Source organism: Xiphophorus maculatus, chromosome 14, assembly GCF_002775205.1.
Source record: "Xiphophorus maculatus strain JP 163 A chromosome 14, X_maculatus-5.0-male, whole genome shotgun sequence".
NCBI lineage: Eukaryota > Metazoa > Chordata > Actinopteri > Cyprinodontiformes > Poeciliidae > Xiphophorus > Xiphophorus maculatus.
The window spans coordinates 20,403,672-20,421,865 of NC_036456.1; the positions used below are offsets into that span (position 1 = coordinate 20,403,672).

The 18,194-nt window shown below is 47.9% G+C and overlaps 1 protein-coding gene across 6 annotated transcripts in view; it reads right to left on the reverse strand.

Moving 5' to 3' along the window:
- Positions 1-18,194, reverse strand: part of LOC102228667 (disks large homolog 4-like) — a 33,943-nt gene that overhangs the window by 1,119 nt on the left and 14,630 nt on the right. For 3 of the 6 annotated variants that reach the window (XM_023346432.1, XM_023346434.1, XM_023346435.1), the window contains 11 exons: positions 17,976-18,145; positions 9,242-9,378; positions 9,018-9,168; positions 8,655-8,923; positions 4,176-4,278; positions 3,963-4,059; positions 3,096-3,272; positions 2,347-2,384; positions 1,367-1,414; positions 334-435; positions 84-256 (listed from right to left, as the gene is read on the reverse strand). In XM_023346432.1, coding sequence (XP_023202200.1) covers positions 84-256; positions 334-435; positions 1,367-1,414; positions 2,347-2,384; positions 3,096-3,272; positions 3,963-4,059; positions 4,176-4,278; positions 8,655-8,923; positions 9,018-9,168; positions 9,242-9,378; positions 17,976-18,145 — 1,465 coding nt within the window. Of the gene's footprint in view, positions 1-83; positions 257-333; positions 436-1,366; positions 1,415-2,346; positions 2,385-3,095; positions 3,273-3,962; positions 4,060-4,175; positions 4,279-8,654; positions 8,924-8,967; positions 9,169-9,241; positions 9,379-17,975; positions 18,146-18,194 lie in introns of those variants that run through there. The other 3 variants (XM_023346433.1, XM_023346437.1, XM_023346436.1) reach the window with 3 other exon arrangements.

Here is an 18,194-nt window from a genome sequence, read left to right on the forward strand (position 1 = left end):
CAGGTGGACTGTTGTTCCAACCGTCCACCTGTCCACCTTCCTGTCCACCTTCCTGTCTCACCTGTCCCCCCCCCAGGTCTCACCTGCTCGGCCACCTGCCTGACGCTCTGCACCGACGTCCCGTACAGGTGGTTGTTGTACTGCCCCGCCTCGATGAAGCGGTGGGACTGGATGTCCCGCTCCATCTGTTCCCGTGACGACACAAAGTGGTAGTCCCGCCCGTCCATCTCGTAGTCCCTGCGGGGACGGGTGGTGTCTGTGGGTGGAGACAGGACGTGACATCACAGACTTCCTGTCTGTCAGCGTGATGACATCATCAGGAGGAAGACTTACGGGGAACGCAGGAGCCGAACTTGTCCGGATATTCAGACAGCAGGTCGTCGTTGACCCGGTCTTTGGTCGGACCCAGGATGATGACGGGACGGGCGTAGTCCACTGAGGACAGAGGAACAGCGGTTAGGACATGGACCTAAACATCCTTCAGGAACCAGGACTCAATCAGAGGTCAATACAAGGTCAATGGAGGTCAAAGGTCTGCTGAGGAGAAACTAAACCTGAAGGAACCAGGAACCAACAGACCATTGTGTTTATCTGGTGACCTTCAGCAGGTCATGAAGGTCACGGCTCCTCCATGGAGAGTTAGGGTTAGGACCTAACCGTTAGGACCGTCCTCAGGGACGGTGTCCTGCAAGTTTCAGTTCCTCCTCAGCAGGTCAAAGTTCAGCAGCAGCTAACGAGACATCAGTTGGTCCAGGATGGAGAACCAGAGAACTAAACCAGGCAGGAACCTGGTCAGTTTGTCCCTGCAGGACGGACTGGACACCAAGACCTTGGAACAATGATCTGGTTCTCCTGACCTGAACCAGGAAACCTCTCCACTCTGACCTTTTAAAAAAACTTTTCCCCTGGGTTTCCTCATAGGAACAGGAAATAGATCAGTGAGTCAGAGGAACCTCTGGTTCTGGTTCTGGTCCAGTTAGTGTTGTGATCTGTGTTTTTCTGTGTATTTATTTTGAGTTTCCTGTGTCTCTGAGTCTCCATGTTGTCCCGTCTCCCCTTGATTATTACCAGGTGTGTCTCGTTCCCTGATGACCTCCTGTGTATTTAGTGTCTCTGTGTCTCTGTCGGGTCCTTGTCTGTCTAATGTGTCTCAGTCCGTCGTCTTGTCCATTCGTTTAGCCTGTTGCTACCTGTGTTGACCCCTGGTCTCCCGCTCAGCAGTGCTGCCTGGCGTTTGGACTTTGTATTGGATTATTTCACTATTAAACATCATCATTTGCACTTCCACCTGGTTCCACTGCGTCTGCCTCACCACTCACCACCGGACCTCTTCACAAGTAGGGATGAAGGTTCTGCTGGTACTGACCTTCAATCTGAGTGACGAGTTCATAGCTGTGGATGAAACCGTCTCGACCTGGAACAGAAACAGACGGATGAAAACAGCTGGAGGAGAAGGATGAACGGTTCTGGTTAGAGCCGAGGCCCCGACCCGGTCCAAAGGCCAGTAGAACCTCCCAGCAGAACCTCCTTTAAGGTGTCCAGAACCTTCAACAGAACCACTGATGGGTGTCTTCAGTCATAGAGGAGTTCTGGTCCTGTTCTGGTCCAGTCGTCTCTCTCTTTAGACCCCAAAATCGACCCTCTGAAGGTCCCAGCGTTACGCTTCAATCAGGCTGAGGTCTGGACTTTGACTAGGCCTTTGCAGGTTCTGTTCTTTGTCAGCCACAGATTGGCTGGACTGATCAAGGTTCTGTTGCTGACCCGGTTTGGATGAAGTTTCACTGTTTCCAGAGGAGATCCTGGTCCAACCAGAGACTAGAGGGTCTCCTGCAGAACAAGCCCTCATCATCACACCTCCACCACCGTGCTGCAGAGTTTCTGCTGACCTGCAGGCTCTGGTTTCTTCCATCTTGGTTCTGTCCGGCCCGGCCCATCGTCTCTGGTCTCGTTGTCCCAGGTGTCTTGGTTCTGCTAACCTCAGTCTGGCGGCCATCTTGTTTATAGAGAGAAGAGGTTTTCTCCTTCAACCCTGAGATGTTTCTTCTTGTTCTATCTGGAGCCAGATGGACTACAGATGGTCTGAAGGTGACCTTTGACCCTCCCCAGGTTAACAGGCAGCAGTAGCTGCTGCTCTAGGGTCATTGCTGATGTCTTTCCATCCTGGTATTGTGTCAATATGAACATGAAGCTTCATTCTCTCTGTCTGCATGATGTTCTGTTTGGTTTCCTCATCAGGCTCAGTTATTAAACGACGATTATTAAATTGGTTCAGTTTCATCTTAACATTTATTATCAGATATTATATCAGAGCTTTGATATCATATAGGTGAAACAGTTGGACTGTACCTTTACTCTTCATGCGGGACCATTCCTTCCTCTCCACCCTGCAACACAAACAGTTAGCAGTTATAGCAGCTAACTGTAGCTATAGCAGTGACTGTTAGCTGTAGCTATAGCAGCTAGCTGTAGCTGTAGCTATAGCAGTGACTGTTAGCTATAGCTATAGCAGTTAGCTGTAGCTATAGCAGTGACTGTTAGCTGTAGCTATAGCAGTGACTGTTAGCTGTAGCTATAGCAGCTAGCTGTAGCTATAGCAGTGACTGTTAGCTTTAGCTATAGCAGTGACTGTTAGCTGTAGCTATAGCAGTTAGCTGTAGCTATAGCAGTGACTGTTAGCTGTAGCTATAGCAGTGACTGTTAGCTGTAGCTATAGCAGTTAGCTGTAGCTATAGCAGTGACTGTTAGCTGTAGCTATAGCAGTGACTGTTAGCTGTAGCTATAGCAGCTAGCTGTAGCTATAGCAGTGACTGTTAGCTGTAGCTATAGCAGCTAGCTGTAGCTATAGCAGCGACCGTTAGCTGTAGCTATAGCAGAGACTGTTAGCTGTAGCTATAGCAGCTAGTTGTAGCTATAGCAGCGACCGTTAGCTGTAGCTATAGCAGTGACTGTTAGCTGTAGCTATAGCAGCTAGTTGTAGCTACAGCAGCGACCGTTAGCTGTAGCTATAGCAGTGACTGTTAGCTGTAGCTATAGAAGCGACCGTTGCTCTACCGTAGCCGTTAGCTCTACAGCTAGAGGTCAGCAGGTCAACTAGCCTGTGCTTGGAGGGGATGTATCCCAGCTCCTCTAGCTCCCCCTGCTGGTTGAGTCGTCTGGCCTGCCACCACTCCTCGTCTGCGCTGTCCATCACATGGAGAACCTCCCCGAAGTTAAAGTCCAGAGCCTGAGACAGAACGCCACAGTCCCACTGCTTATCGTAGTCAAACAGGGCTCTGCAACGGAACAGGGGGCAACGGAGGGCAACAGGGGGCAACATCAGCAACGACATGAAGAGCAACACCAGCTCCGCTCCCTGCTCAGATAGGCAACATGGTGGCTAACATAGTGGCTAACATTGTGGCTAACATGGTGGTTAACATGGTGACTAACACGGTGGCTAATATTGTGGTTAACATGGTGGCTAACACGGTGACTAACATGGTGGCTAACATGGTAGCTAACATGGTGGCTAACACGGTGACTAACACGGTGACTAACATGGTGGCTAACATAGTGGCTAACACGGTGGCTAACATAGTGGCTCACATGGTAGCTAACATGGTGGCTAACACGGTGACTAACACGGTGGCTAACATGGTAGCTAACACGGTGGCTAACACGGTGGCTAACATGGTAGCTAACACGGTGGCTAACACGGTGGCTAATAGGGTGACTAACATGGTGGCTAACATGGTGGCTAACATAGTGGCTAACATGGTAGCTTACATGGTGGCTAACACGGTGACTAACACGGTGGCTAACATAGTGGCTAACATGGTGGCTAACACTGTGACTAACACGGTGGCTAACATTGTGGTTAACACGGTTGCTAACATGGTGGCTAACATGGTGGCTAACATGGTTGCTAACATGGTGGCTAACATGGTATCTAACATGTTAAGGTCAGGTCAGGAGCTCAGTACCTGACGTAGAAGGTGCGGTTGGCTCTCAGGCTGCCTGATGAGCTGTTCATCATCTGCTCTCTCAGGTCGTGGATCTTGGCCTCAAAGCGGCTGTATTCTGGACAGGAAACAGGAAGTAGATCGTGTTGAGCCAATGAACATGCTAATAGCATGTGCTGCTTAGCATGACCTCATTCACACGCTAACAGCTTGTGGTGTTTCTGAACTCCTCACCCTCTGGTCTGTACTGAGCTACGATGGTCACCGTCTGGCCGGCGTTCTTCAGAGCTGCTGCTGCCTGTTCATGTGTGGCGAACCGCAGGTCCACCCCGTTCACCTGGACAGAGGACAGAGAGGACAGGTGTTAGACGGGTTAGTGGTCAGTACCACTGTCCTACCAGCAGGGGGCTCACTATAGCCTCTGTCTATGAACAGGTCTCAGGATGAGGACGGTTCCTGCTGAAGGAGGACAGTGGACCGGGTCTCTGTCAGACCCAGAGGTTCTGTTCTGATAACTGTTCAACAGCTGATCTGGTTCTGGTTCTGTTCTCCAATCCAGACTGGACCGGACCTTCCAGAACCAGGTTCCCCCCTGATGGAACCGTGACCTGCAGCAGGTGGTTCAGGTATAATGGTGTCAGTGGACCCAGAGCTGGGGAGCTCAAGTCCAGTCCTGGAGAACTACCATCCTGTAACTTTCAGATGCATCCCTGCTCCAACACACCTGAATCCAATGAATGTCTCGTTAGCAGGCCTTACCCCAACGGACCGGATCAGCTCTGATCCGGTCCGTTGGGATTTTTATTACCGCGGACCGGTCAAGACTTGGCAATTTTGCTGCGGCCCGGGACCGTCAGATAATGCTTCTGCATGTTGGCGTTCCAGCTAAAGCCTTTTTTTCCCCCCCGATTTTCTCTTTACGACAATCTTACAACGTCCTGCAGTGAGTGGTGTGTTGAATTTGCCCGAACTAAAATCTGGCATATTCAACATTGTCTGGGCCCGATTATCTCAGCCTGTGGGGTTTTTACTGACTGGGAGCGAAACGCAGCCTGTTGAATGTGACAGGTAGCCAATCAGAAAGCGCGGTGACGTAACAATGGAGGGGAATCCCAGACAGTTGTCATGGCAACTGAGAGTCCGGCGGACATCGGTGGTGATATGTGGAAATGTTTATTACTATATGTAAAGGTCATTTTATATATATTTATTATATGTGGTTATGTTTATTCAGTTAAAATGTTAACTAGGAAAAAACAGAATAACTCACCTCCCAATCATAGAGCAGCAAATAGAGCAGCTGCTCCGCCATCTTTTATCAAACATCTTTTCTTTTTGTTTCGTCTTTTATCGCTTAAAATGAGCCACAAACTATCACTGCTGCTTCTACATCATCATCCTGTTTGATTATTCTAAATTCATGTTTGGTCTGTTGGGGGTTTTACTGGATTTTCTTCTGGAATCGGTTCTGTGGTGTGTTGCTGCTGGACTCACGAACCGACCGAACCTGTTGGACTTTTATCGGCTCTGTGGTCACAGAGGTTTGGAAAATCGGCCCACATTCCTTAAATGGTGTGAACCAGACCTAAAACTCACAAACTCCTCTCCTCTCCTCTCGTCTCTCCACTGCCCGAACGCTCTCTGGTCGCTATGGTAACGTTTACATATCCCTTCAAAATAAGATACAGATGCGCCACAAAAACGAACATTTTACTTTGGTGAAAACTTTAACTCAGGGTAACGACTAATGGAGCCCTGAGCTTGTTTCTCTGCAACCAGACGGTCCATCTGGGAGAGATGAGAGACGATGAGACCGGAAGTGTTGCTGATGCTCAGGGTTCTTGGTCTCTAGTGGAGAAGCAGCTTGAAGCTTCATTGCCTCATTAACATCCGGTCACCATATCATGCAGAGCTTGGACTGTGGGAATCACAGATAAATCCATCCTCCTGTCTCTTCTCCCTTCATAAAGAAACTTTCCAAACAATCTGATCCGTTTCTGACTCATTTTGCTGCTTGTGGCTCCATGTTGGCGGCAAGACGGAACCGAGAGAATCCGGTTAAAGGATTTTCAAAATAAAAGATCCTCCAGACTCCTCCGGACAGGACTTGAGCAGCTGAGCAGCCCTGTGCTAGAGACCCTCCCTCCCCTCTTACTCTCCCTCAGGATACCCCCTCTCTCTCTTAAAGCAGTACTAACACTCAGGATCTGCCCCCCACCTCTCTTAAAGCGGTACTAACACTCAGGATCTGCCCCCCCTCTCTCTTAAAGCAGTACTAACACTCAGGATCTGCCCCCCACCTCTCTTAAAGCGGTACTAACACTCAGGATCTGCCCCCCCCCCTCTCTCTTAAAGCAGTACTCACACTCAGGATCTGCCCCCCCCCTCTCTTAAAGCGGTACTCACACTCAGGATCTGCCCCCCCCCCCTCTCTTAAAGCGGTACTAACACTCAGGATCTGCCCCCCCCCTCTCTTAAAGCGGTACTCACACTCAGGATCTGCCCCCCACCTCTCTTAAAGCAGTACTAACACTCAGGATCTGCCCCCCACCTCTCTTAAAGCGGTACTCACACTCAGGATCTGCCCCCCCCCCCCTCTCTTAAAGCGGTACTCACACTCAGGATCTGCCCCCCCCCTCTCTTAAAGCGGTACTCACACTCAGGATCTGCCCCCCCCTCTCTCTTAAAGCGGTACTCACACTCAGGATCTGCCCCCCACCTCTCTTAAAGCAGTACTAACACTCAGGATCTGCCCCCCACCTCTCTTAAAGCGGTACTCACACTCAGGATCTGCCCCCCACCTCTCTTAAAGCGGTACTCACACTCAGGATCTGCCCCCCCCTCTCTTAAAGCGGTACTCACACTCAGGATCTGCCCCCACCTCTCTTAAAGCGGTACTCACACTCAGGATCTGCCCCCACCTCTCTTAAAGCGGTACTCACACTCAGGATCTGCCCCCCCCCCCTTTCTTAAAGCGGTACTAACACTCAGGATCTGCCCCCCCCCTCTCTTAAAGCGGTACTCACACTCAGGATCTGCCCCCCCCCCCTTTCTTAAAGCGGTACTAACACTCAGGATCTGCCCCCCCCCTCTCTTAAAGCGGTACTCACACTCAGGATCTGCCCCCCACCTCTCTTAAAGCAGTACTAACACTCAGGATCTGCCCCCCACCTCTCTTAAAGCGGTACTCACACTCAGGATCTGCCCCCCCCCCCCTCTCTTAAAGCGGTACTCACACTCAGGATCTGCCCCCCACCTCTCTTAAAGCGGTACTCACACTCAGGATCTGCCCCCCCCCTCTCTCTTAAAGCGGTACTCACACTCAGGATCTGCCCCCCACCTCTCTTAAAGCGGTACTCACACTCAGGATCTGCCCCCCACCTCTCTTAAAGCAGTACTAACACTCAGGATCTGCCCCCCCCCCCTTTCTTAAAGCGGTACTAACACTCAGGATCTGCCCCCCCCCTCTCTTAAAGCGGTACTCACACTCAGGATCTGCCCCCCACCTCTCTTAAAGCAGTACTAACACTCAGGATCTGCCCCCCACCTCTCTTAAAGCGGTACTCACACTCAGGATCTGCCCCCCCCCCCTCTCTTAAAGCGGTACTCACACTCAGGATCTGCCCCCCACCTCTCTTAAAGCGGTACTCACACTCAGGATCTGCCCCCCCCCCTCTCTCTTAAAGCGGTACTCACACTCAGGATCTGCCCCCCACCTCTCTTAAAGCGGTACTCACACTCAGGATCTGCCCCCCACCTCTCTTAAAGCGGTACTAACACTCAGGATCTGCCCCCCACCTCTCTTAAAGCGGTACTCACACTCAGGATCTGCCCCCCCCCTCTCTTAAAGCGGTACTCACACTCAGGATCTGCCCCCCACCTCTCTTAAAGCGGTACTCACACTCAGGATCTGCCCCCCACCTCTCTTAAAGCGGTACTCACACTCAGGATCTGCCCCCCCCCCTTTCTTAAAGCGGTACTAACACTCAGGATCTGCCCCCCCCCTCTCTTAAAGCGGTACTCACACTCAGGATCTGCCCCCCACCTCTCTTAAAGCAGTACTAACACTCAGGATCTGCCCCCCACCTCTCTTAAAGCGGTACTCACACTCAGGATCTGCCCCCCCCCCCCTCTCTTAAAGCGGTACTCACACTCAGGATCTGCCCCCCACCTCTCTTAAAGCGGTACTCACACTCAGGATCTGCCCCCCCCTCTCTCTTAAAGCGGTACTCACACTCAGGATCTGCCCCCACCTCTCTTAAAGCAGTACTAACACTCAGGATCTGCCCCCCCCCCCTTTCTTAAAGCGGTACTAACACTCAGGATCTGCCCCCCCCCTCTCTTAAAGCGGTACTCACACTCAGGATCTGCCCCCCACCTCTCTTAAAGCGGTACTCACACTCAGGATCTGCCCCCCCCCCCCTCTCTTAAAGCGGTACTCACACTCAGGATCTGCCCCCTCCCCCCCCTCTCTCTTAAAGCGGTACTAACACTCAGGATCTGCCCCCCCCTCTCTCTTAAAGCGGTACTCACACTCAGGATCTGCCCCCCCCCTCTCTTAAAGCGGTACTCCACTCAGGATCTGCCCCCCCTCCCCCTCTCTCTTAAAGCGGTACTCACGCTCAGGATCTGCCCTGCCCCCCCCCCCCCCCTCTCTTAAAGCGGTACTCACGCTCAGGATCTGCCCCCCCCCTCTCTTAAAGCGGTACTCACACTCAGGATCTGGTCTCCCTTCCTCAGCTCCCCGCTCAGGTCCGCCGGTCCTCCCGCCAGGATGAAGGAGATGAAGATTCCTTCTCCATCTTCCCCCCCCACGATGTTGAAGCCCAGCCCCGTGGCCCCCCGCTGGATGCCAACACGCCGCGGCTCCCTGGAGTACTCCTCGTCTCCCATGATGCCGCGGGGCAGAGGTGAGTATCGCCGGGGCGACGGCGGCGCCAGGGCTGCTGGGTAATCACAGAGGTAGTCTGGATCCATGTAGGCTGCAGAGAGCGAGAGTCTGAGGACCAGAACCGGTTCTACCTACCGCTGGTGAGGTCCGGCGGGCCAGAACCCGTCCAGAACGGCTCTACGTACCGCTGGTGAGGTCCGGCGGGCTGTAGCGCTCCCCCTGCTGGCCGAACGGGGCGGTGGGCGTGGCCACCTTCAGGTACACCACCTCCCCGGTGTTCTTCAGCGCCGCCACGGCGTCTTCATGCAGGACGTCCTCCAGAGACATGTGGTTCACCTGCAGGGGGCGCCAGCGTCACTACTGAACACCCGGCCCACCGGGCCTGCAGAACCAGAACCGGTCCACTTACAGCCAGGATCTTATCCCCGATCTGCAGCCGGCCGTCCCGATGCGCCGCGCCGCCATCAATGATCTTAGTGACGTAGATGCTGTTGTCTCCGGGAACGTGCTGGTTCCCCACACCGCCCGCGATGCTGAAGCCCAGACCTGGACCCAACCGGAACCGGAAACAGAACCAGGACCGGAGGAAGAGCGGAACCGACCAGAACCAGGTAGAGAGAGAGAGAAACCAGGTGAGTTATTATAAAAACATTAAATATATATATATATATATATATATATATATATATATATATATATATATATATATATATATTTTTTTTTTTTTTTTTTTTAAAGGAAACCTTTCCTTTAAAAAAAAAAAAAGAGACTGATTAAACTTTATCCACCTTATTCTGAGCCCCCATGAGGCTTTGCGTGATTTATGGGCGCGACTTCCGCCGTAAACCGGAACCTCCATTTGTTTACATGTTAGCAACTCGCTAACTAGCTTTCCACAGAGCTTTTATGATATAAAATATGTAGGAACTCCAGTTATCACAGCTTACATGTGGCAATATTGTTTTACCGCTAGCTACAGCTAATGCTAGGAGGGATGGCGACCAATAACAGAACTAGCATAGTTAGCTACTTCACTGACTCAGTTGCTTCGGTTTTCTATCCACACAATGAAATGATCACATAAAGTATTTTGGGTTTTCTGTTCAGGTTTAGAACTTTTAGCCAAATTATTTTTGTTTCCTTTTCTGTCGGTAGGCGATAAAAACTACAGCCTTTGTGTAACAGTGTTTAGGTTTAAGACTGAAGACTGTTCTCCCTCACTCAACCAGTATGTGGATTTTCCAACCAGGGGAGGAAATACTCTAGACTTGGCCTACACCAACATCAAAGAAGCATTCAGAGCAGCCCCCCGCCCCCACCTTGGCTCTTCAGACCACCTATCTGTTATGCTAATTCCTGCATACAAGCCCCTGCTGATCAGAACAAAACCTACAGTGAAGCAGGCGAGAGTGTGGACTGAGGGGGCCATGGAGGCACTTCAGGACTGTTTTGAGTGCTCTGACTGGGAGATGTTCAAGGCAGCAGCCACTTACAACGACCAGATCAACATCGATGAGTACGCCATGACTGTGTCAGCCTACATCAACAAGTGCACAGAGGACGTCAGCATCACTAAGAACATTATCACCCGGGCCAACCAACAACCCTGGATGACTAAGGAGGTACGGGAAATGCTAAAAGCACGGAACTCAGCCTTTAAGTCTGGCGACAAGGAGGCACTGAGGACAGCGAGAGCCAACTTGAACCGTGCTATCAGGTTAGCAAAGCGAACCCACAGTCGGAAAATACAGGAGTTCTTCCACGACACCAGCAACACCAGAAGTATGTGGCAAGGCATAAAGGCGATCACAGATTACAATCCATCCTCCCCCCCAGTGGGTGAAGTTGATGCTGACTTTCTCAATGGACTCAATAACTTCTTTGGGAGGTTGGAGGCACTGAACAGTACTCCGGCAAAGAAAACTGTTCCCCACCAGGAAGAGGAGGCACTCTGCCTGGACACAGCCGATGTGTTGAAGACTCTGAAAAGAGTCAACCCACGGAGGCCCCAGGCCCCGACCACATACCTGGGCGGGTGTTCAGGGAATGCGCAGGTCAGCTGGCTGGTGTCCTAACAGACATTTTTAACACCTCACTGGACCAAGCCACAGTGCCAGCCTGTCTCAAAACTGCCTCCATCATTCCGGTGCCAAAGAAACCTCAAGTCACCTCTTTCAACGATTACCGGCCTGTGGCACTGACTCCCATCATGATGAAGTGCTTTGAAAGGCTGGTAAAAGAACACATCGTCTCCAGACTCCCCTCCACATTCGACCCGTTCCAGTTTGCCTACCGCCGAAACCGCTCCACTGAGGACGCCATCTCCTCCGCCCTACATCTGAGCCTGGCTCACCTGGAGGAGAAGAACACTCATGTGCGGATGTTGTTCCTGGACTTCAGCTCAGCGTTCAACACAATCATCCCACAGCATCTGGCAGGAAAACTGGGACACCTGGGCTTCAGCACCCCCCTGCGCAACTGGCTGCTAGACTTCCTCACCGACAGACCTCAGTCAGTCCGGATCGGACAACACACCTCCGATGTCATCACCCTCAGCACAGGCTCCCCTCAGGGCTGCGTCCTGAGCCCTCTGCTGTTCACTCTGATGACACACGACTGCGTCCCCAGGTTCGCCACCAACCACATCGTGAAGTTCGCGGACGACACAACGGTGGTGGGCCTCATCAGAGACGACAACGACCTGGACTACAGAGAGGAGGTGGAGCAGCTGGTGGACTGGTGCAGAGACAACAGCCTGATCCTGAACGTTGACAAGACGAAGGAGATGATCGTCGACTTCAGGAAGAACCGGCCCAGCCACGCTCCACTGCTCATCAACAGCTCGGCTGTGGAGGTGGTCAGCAGCACCAAATTCCTGGGGGTGCACATCACTAACGACCTCACCTGGACTGTGAACACCACGTCTCTGGTCAAGAGGGCACAGAAACGCTTGTATTTCCTGCGGAGGATGAGAAGAGCACACCTGCCCCCACCATCCTCAAGACGTTCTACAGAAGCACCATAGAGAGCATTCTGACCAGCTGCCTCTCTGTGTGGTGTGGAGGCTGCAGCGCCTCCGACTGGAAGAACGTGAGGAGAGTGGTGCGGACAGCAGAGAGGATCATCGGGGCCCCCCTTCCCTCCATTCAGGACATTTCATCCCAGCGCTGCGTGTCCTGAGGCCGAAACATCGTCAGTGACCCCTCACACCCCCACCATGGACTGTTCTCCCTGCTGCCCTCTGGAAAGAGGTTCTGCAGCATCCGGTGCAGGTCCACCAGGTTCTGAAACAGCTTTTTCCCACTTGCCATCAGACTGCTGAACTCTTAACTGGACTGCACTTAAAATCTGGTCTCCACTTCATACCTTGCACATGTACATAGCTAAATAACTTCTATTTTACTGTCAGTCCTGCACTTTATATTTTATATTTATATTCATATTTTATACTGTATTTTATTTTATTCTGGAGTAACCTCACAACATTGGAACCTCAAAACATTGTCCTGAGCCGTATGCAACGAAATTTAGTTCTGTATACACAATGTGCATGCAAAATGATAATAAAGTCAGTCTAAGTCTTAAGTTATAGAATCCCACTTGCTTTATCTGTATCAGTGCAATGGGGAAACAGCGCCCCCTCTCTGTGTGGCTGGTTAAATGTTGCTGGCTCCTGCACTCAGTGCCAGTCTGTGAAAGCTGCAGGAGGTGAGTTGCGTTTTTCAGCACAGTGTAGAAAAGTGTTAGCAACACATAAAACATCATTTTTATAAACTTAGACAAATAGTGTGAAATTGACTAATTACTAGATGTGTGCCTGGCACCAATATTTGTACTTTTAGTTTAGTTAATATTGTAAAACACTTTATGTGCTAAGCTAAAGGCTAACTTAACGCTCTGTTGTAGTGTGCAGAGTGAAGCGGAGCCGTTGCACTGATTTGAACTCCCCATATGTTCTCATTCAGGAAATAAACTGCTTGATAAACCAGAAACTTCTCGTCTTCATTAAAAATCTACACAATCCAGAGTCGAGGGGTTACTGGGGCCGGCCTGGTGCAGTGGAGTGAAGCAGAACCCGGTTACATTTGGTTTGGGAGCCGTTAAAGACTCACCTGTTGCTGCCACAGATTAAACCTGGTCTGATTATTAAAGTACAGCCACAAACAGCCATGAACATTCTGCTACTTCCGGTGGGCGCCGGTAATAAGACCCATAATCGTTTCCCCAGTGAGCCTCCCAGGAATAAGGTGGATAATCCAGACCAGAATAATCAAATCAGAGCAGCTCTAACCAGGCTGAGGGGTTTAGTCTGGATGTGTTTGTTAGTTTAGTCTCTGTGTTTCCAGGTCAACCCCTGATTGTTTCCAGCTGTTTCCCCTGATTATCCAATGTGTGTTTAACCTCACCTGTCTTCCTTTCTCTGCTGTTTCCTTCATCATGTCTTTGTGAAGCTACCTGAGTTACTGATGGTGTTTAGTTCCTTACCTGTTACCTCTGGTTTCTACCTTTGTGTTCAACTTTATTAAAACCAGTTTCTCCACCTGAGTCTCAAAGCCTCCATCCTCACCAACAAACCTCATGACTCAGTGTTTCAGATGTTTTTCATTTTTCTGGATGTTTGTTCCAGATTTATGGTGCACAGAAGCTGAATGTTGCTTCTCCATATTCTGGTTCTGGATGCAAACCAGAACCAGAACCAGCAGGTTGATCCATCAGCAGCAGATCAATAATCTGTTCAGTGATTAGAAACTAGAGCAGGACTTAAAATCTCAGTGAAGGAATGTAGAACTAGATGGTGTCTCTATCCTCCTGATTCTAGTCAGAACTCCAGCAGCAGCGTTCTGGACCGTTGGGTTGTCAATCAGACCTGTGAAGACGCTGCTGCAGGAATCAAAGCCACTAAAGAGAAACTAAAGCATGGATGAGTTTCTCTGATCCGAGACTTTATTCTCTGGTTCTGGAAATGTTCTGCAGCTGCTAGAAGGCCCACTGTGGAACCCAAGGGTCAGAGGTCAGCCTGACCTCTAGTTTACAGCAGGAAGAACTGAAGCTGATTATAGATCTATAATTCTAGATTAGCATTTCTCAATGGGGTGGTACTCTGGGGACTCTCAAAGGGCAGCAGGGGGCGCTGCGATTCTTTTGGGGGTCATTTGGTCGAAGGTAAAATTTACACCTTAAATGCTCAACAAAACCAGTTTAGACTTTGAGCAACTTGCTAAAACTGTATTGTGACATTAAAACATGTTTGGCTGCAGATTATCGATGGCAGCTCTTATTATCTTCAGTGTCTGTTAGCTTCTCCTGCTAATGGTAGCTTCACCATCAGTTCAGCATCACACTGGCTGATGATTCTGTGATTCACTTGTCTGGTGTCTGATTTTCAAATATTTTATGTTTTATTGAGGATTTTTGTACATATTTTTTAACAGTGCTGTGATCATGTCAAAGCAGCAACTTATAAAGGTCAAAGGTCACATGTGGGGTACCCCAAGGTTCAATCCTAGGACCCCTTTTATTCAATATTTATATGCTCCCACTAGCTCAGGTTATAACAGGAAATAATATTAGCTACCATAACTATGCAGATGACACACAGCTCTACATTACGATGTCACCAGGTGACCTTTGACCCCATCCAATCACTGAACAGATGCTTAGAACAGATAAATGTGTGGATGTGCCAAAACTTTCTCCAGCTGAACAGAAACAAAACTGAAGTTATTATTTTTGGACCTAAAGAGGAACGATCTAGAGTTATAGATCTAGAGTTATAGATCTAGAGTTATAGATCTGGAGTTATAGATCTGGAGTTATAGATCTAGAGTTATAGATCTAGAGTTATAGATCTAAAGTTATAGATCTAGAGTTATAGATATAGAGTTATAGATCTAGAGTTATAGATATAGAGTTATAGATCTAGAGTTAATAATCTAGAGTTATAGATCTGGAGATATAGATCTAGAGTTATAGGTCTAGAGTCATAGATCTAGAGCTATAGATCTAGAGTCATAGATCTAGAGTTATAGATCTAGAGCTATAGATCTAGAGTTATAGATCTAGAGTTATAGATCTAGAGTTATAGATCTAGAGCTATAGATCTAGAGTTATAGATCTAGAGTTATAGATCTAGAGTTAATGCACAGCTTCAGTTATAACTGAAAACCAGCGATCAGCCCGAAACCTGGGAGTAGTGATGGACTCTGACCTGAACCTCCAGAGCCACATAAAGACAGTTACAAAGTCGGCCTTCTATCACCTGAAGAACATTTCCAGGATTAAAGGACTAATGTCTCAGCCAGATCTAGAGAAACTCATCCATGCCTTCATCTTCAGTCGTATTGGTTATTGCAACAGCGTCTTCACAGGTCTGTCCAACAAATCAATCAAACAGCTGCAGCTGATCCAGAATGCTGCTGCTGGCGTTCTGACTAAAACCAGGAAGATAGAGCACATAACACCAGTTCTAAAGTCCCTCCACTGGCTCCCTGTAGCTCAAAGAATAGACTTTAAAATCCTGTTGTTAGTTTATAAATCACTGAACGGCTTAGCACCACAATACATTAAAGATCTGCTGCTGTTGTATCAACCTTCCAGACCTCTCAGGTTCTGGTTCTGGTTCTGCTCTGCATCCCCAGAACCAGAACCAAACGAGGAGAAGCAGCTTTCAGCATCTATGCACCACAAATTTGGAACAAACTTCCAGAAAACTGTAAAACAGCTGAGACACTGACTTCTTTTAAATCTCAACTAAAAACCCACCTGGTTAGGATTGTATTTGAAATGTAATCAATTACAAATTTATTGATGGAACCTGACTTAATGATTGATTCTATGTTGCATTGTGATTCTGTGTTTGTAATGATGTAAAGCACTTTGAAATGCCTTGCTGCTGAAATGTGCTATACATATAACATTTAATTGATTTGATTGATTGATTGATTGATTATATTAAAAGTGTTTTATTGTCCATCTGGATGCTTCCATGGAAAGACAATGAAATATTGTATAATATCTGATGTAATTACTAAAATCACGATACCTTCACTGTGTGTCCCTCTGAAAAATGAGCTAAGTTAAATAAAGAAATCCTCCATGGATGATTCCACGATAGAGTTTATTTTATAGAGTTATTGGTTCTGTAAGTGATCCGGTATGAAACGGTACCACAGCACTTTTGAATTTTAATCATCAGAACACCAGGATTTTTCCATTGTTTTAAAAGGTTACATCAGTCTGCTTTAGTCCATCGATACTCTTCCTGACCGCCCCGCACCGCAGGGGGTAAAAAAACAAACAAAAAAACAGCAACGCGCACATGGAGCAAAACTCTGAAACAGGAGAACCAGGATGTAGAACGGAGAACAAACTGGATGAGAATCTGGAGGTGAACAATGAAAAATCAATGAGAGGAAAATCAGTGAAACTCATGATGAGGCGGCGAAGATACATGATGAGTGAAGATTACTGGAGGTGAACGTCAATAAAAACGATAAAATAAAACTAAAGAAAGAAACTAAAGAAGACAATAACAATAAACCAGGAGAGAATAAAACTAATCAAAGAAAACTAAATGGAAATGAATGAAGAACAAAATGCAAGAATAAACTAAGAAACTAAAGTAAATACAGAGAATAAACTAGTATGGTAAGACCTTTAGAGCAATAATTAATACAGAGGACTGTATGGCAAGACCTTTAGAGCAATAATTAATACAGAGGACTGTATGGCAAGAATAAACAGACACTATTTTCAGATAAAAGGTCAAATAATATTATTGGGTTTGTTGAGAACATATCTAGTACTAAGAAGAAATATAGTTTACAGACAATAACAGTAATAAGGAACTTATCACTTATTTATGTTTTTAATTAGATTTTATTTTATAGAGTTATTTCTTCAATATTATTAAGACAGTGTTAGTATGGTGATGGTGTTCAGAGACTCCATGACACTTTCAGTTTGACTCATTAGGATTTGATTTGATTGATTAAGAACCAGCTTTATTCTTTGTAATTTCTTCCAGTAAAACTATTAATCTATAAATCAATAGACAGATCTATTGATAAATATCATCCATGTTTCTGTCCCATATTTATGTGGCATTAAAATGATCTGAAACTTTAGTTTTTCCACTGAAGCTCTGGTTTACACATTAACACCATGTGGGTGAAATTATATGGATGATCCTCTGATGTCCCATTTTCCTGAAGGCAGCACAGAGCTGCAGCGCCAGAAACACTGAAGAGAAGAAAAGTTATGATTATATGTTTTAATGTTGCAGAGCTCTGTCTTTGGGAAATAGTTTAAAGTTTAAACTATTGTATATCTTTTATTTGGTCATTTTGTACAATATTTAATAACTAACATCAGAAAATGGCTCAGAATATTTTCTCCTCTCTGATTGGCTGCTGATTTTAACTTGAAGGTTCATTCATTGCATTTTTCAGAAAAATAATTTTTATTCTCGTTGCTTTTTTGTTCTCAGGGAAATTATTTATGATGATAAATACAGAAACAACCATAAAAACCAAAACATAAACAATAGTGATAGTAATATTAGTAAAATAATATTCAGTGCAAAGTAGCCAAGAGATTCTTTAATGGGCGGTGAGGAACCAGGATGGTGGATAGGGGGCGCTGTTCCAGAAACGGTAGAGAAACTCTGATATAGATCCTCTTTAGGTAAAAAGTTTAGTTCAGAGCCTGGATGGGTTCAAAGGTCACCTGGTTTATTTAAAGATCAGCCGGGTCTGGAACCAGAACCTCAGCCAATCAGAACCAGCTAAAGTATCTTAACTGTAGAATCTGTAGAAGGTTCTGTTGGTTCTGTTAGTTCTGCTGGTACCACTGGTTCTGCTGGTACCACTGGTTCTGTTAGTTCTACTGGTACCACTGGTTCTACTGGTACCACTGGTTCTACTGGTTCTACTGGTACCACTGGTTCTGCTGGTACCACTGGTTCTACTAGTTCTATTGGTACCACTGGTTCTGCTGGTACCACTGGTTCTACTGGTACCACTGGTTCTACTGGTACCACTGGTTCTGCTGGTACCACTGCTTCTACTGGTTCTACTGGTACCACTGGTTCTGTTAGTTCTACTGGTACCACTGGTTCTACTGGTACCACTGGTTCTGCTCACCTTTGGGTCCCTTCAGCAGCTTGACCTGAGCGATCCGTTCGCTGGGCGGTCGGCGCCGCAGCACGTAGAGTCGGACCACAGGCCCCGCCTCCTTCAGCGCCTCCACAGCCAATGAGTGAGAGACTTCCCGGACGTCCACGTCGTTCACGAACACGATGCTGTCGTTCACCCTGCAGAGGTTGGACCGGGTCAGAACCAGAACTTCACAGCTGCTGTAGA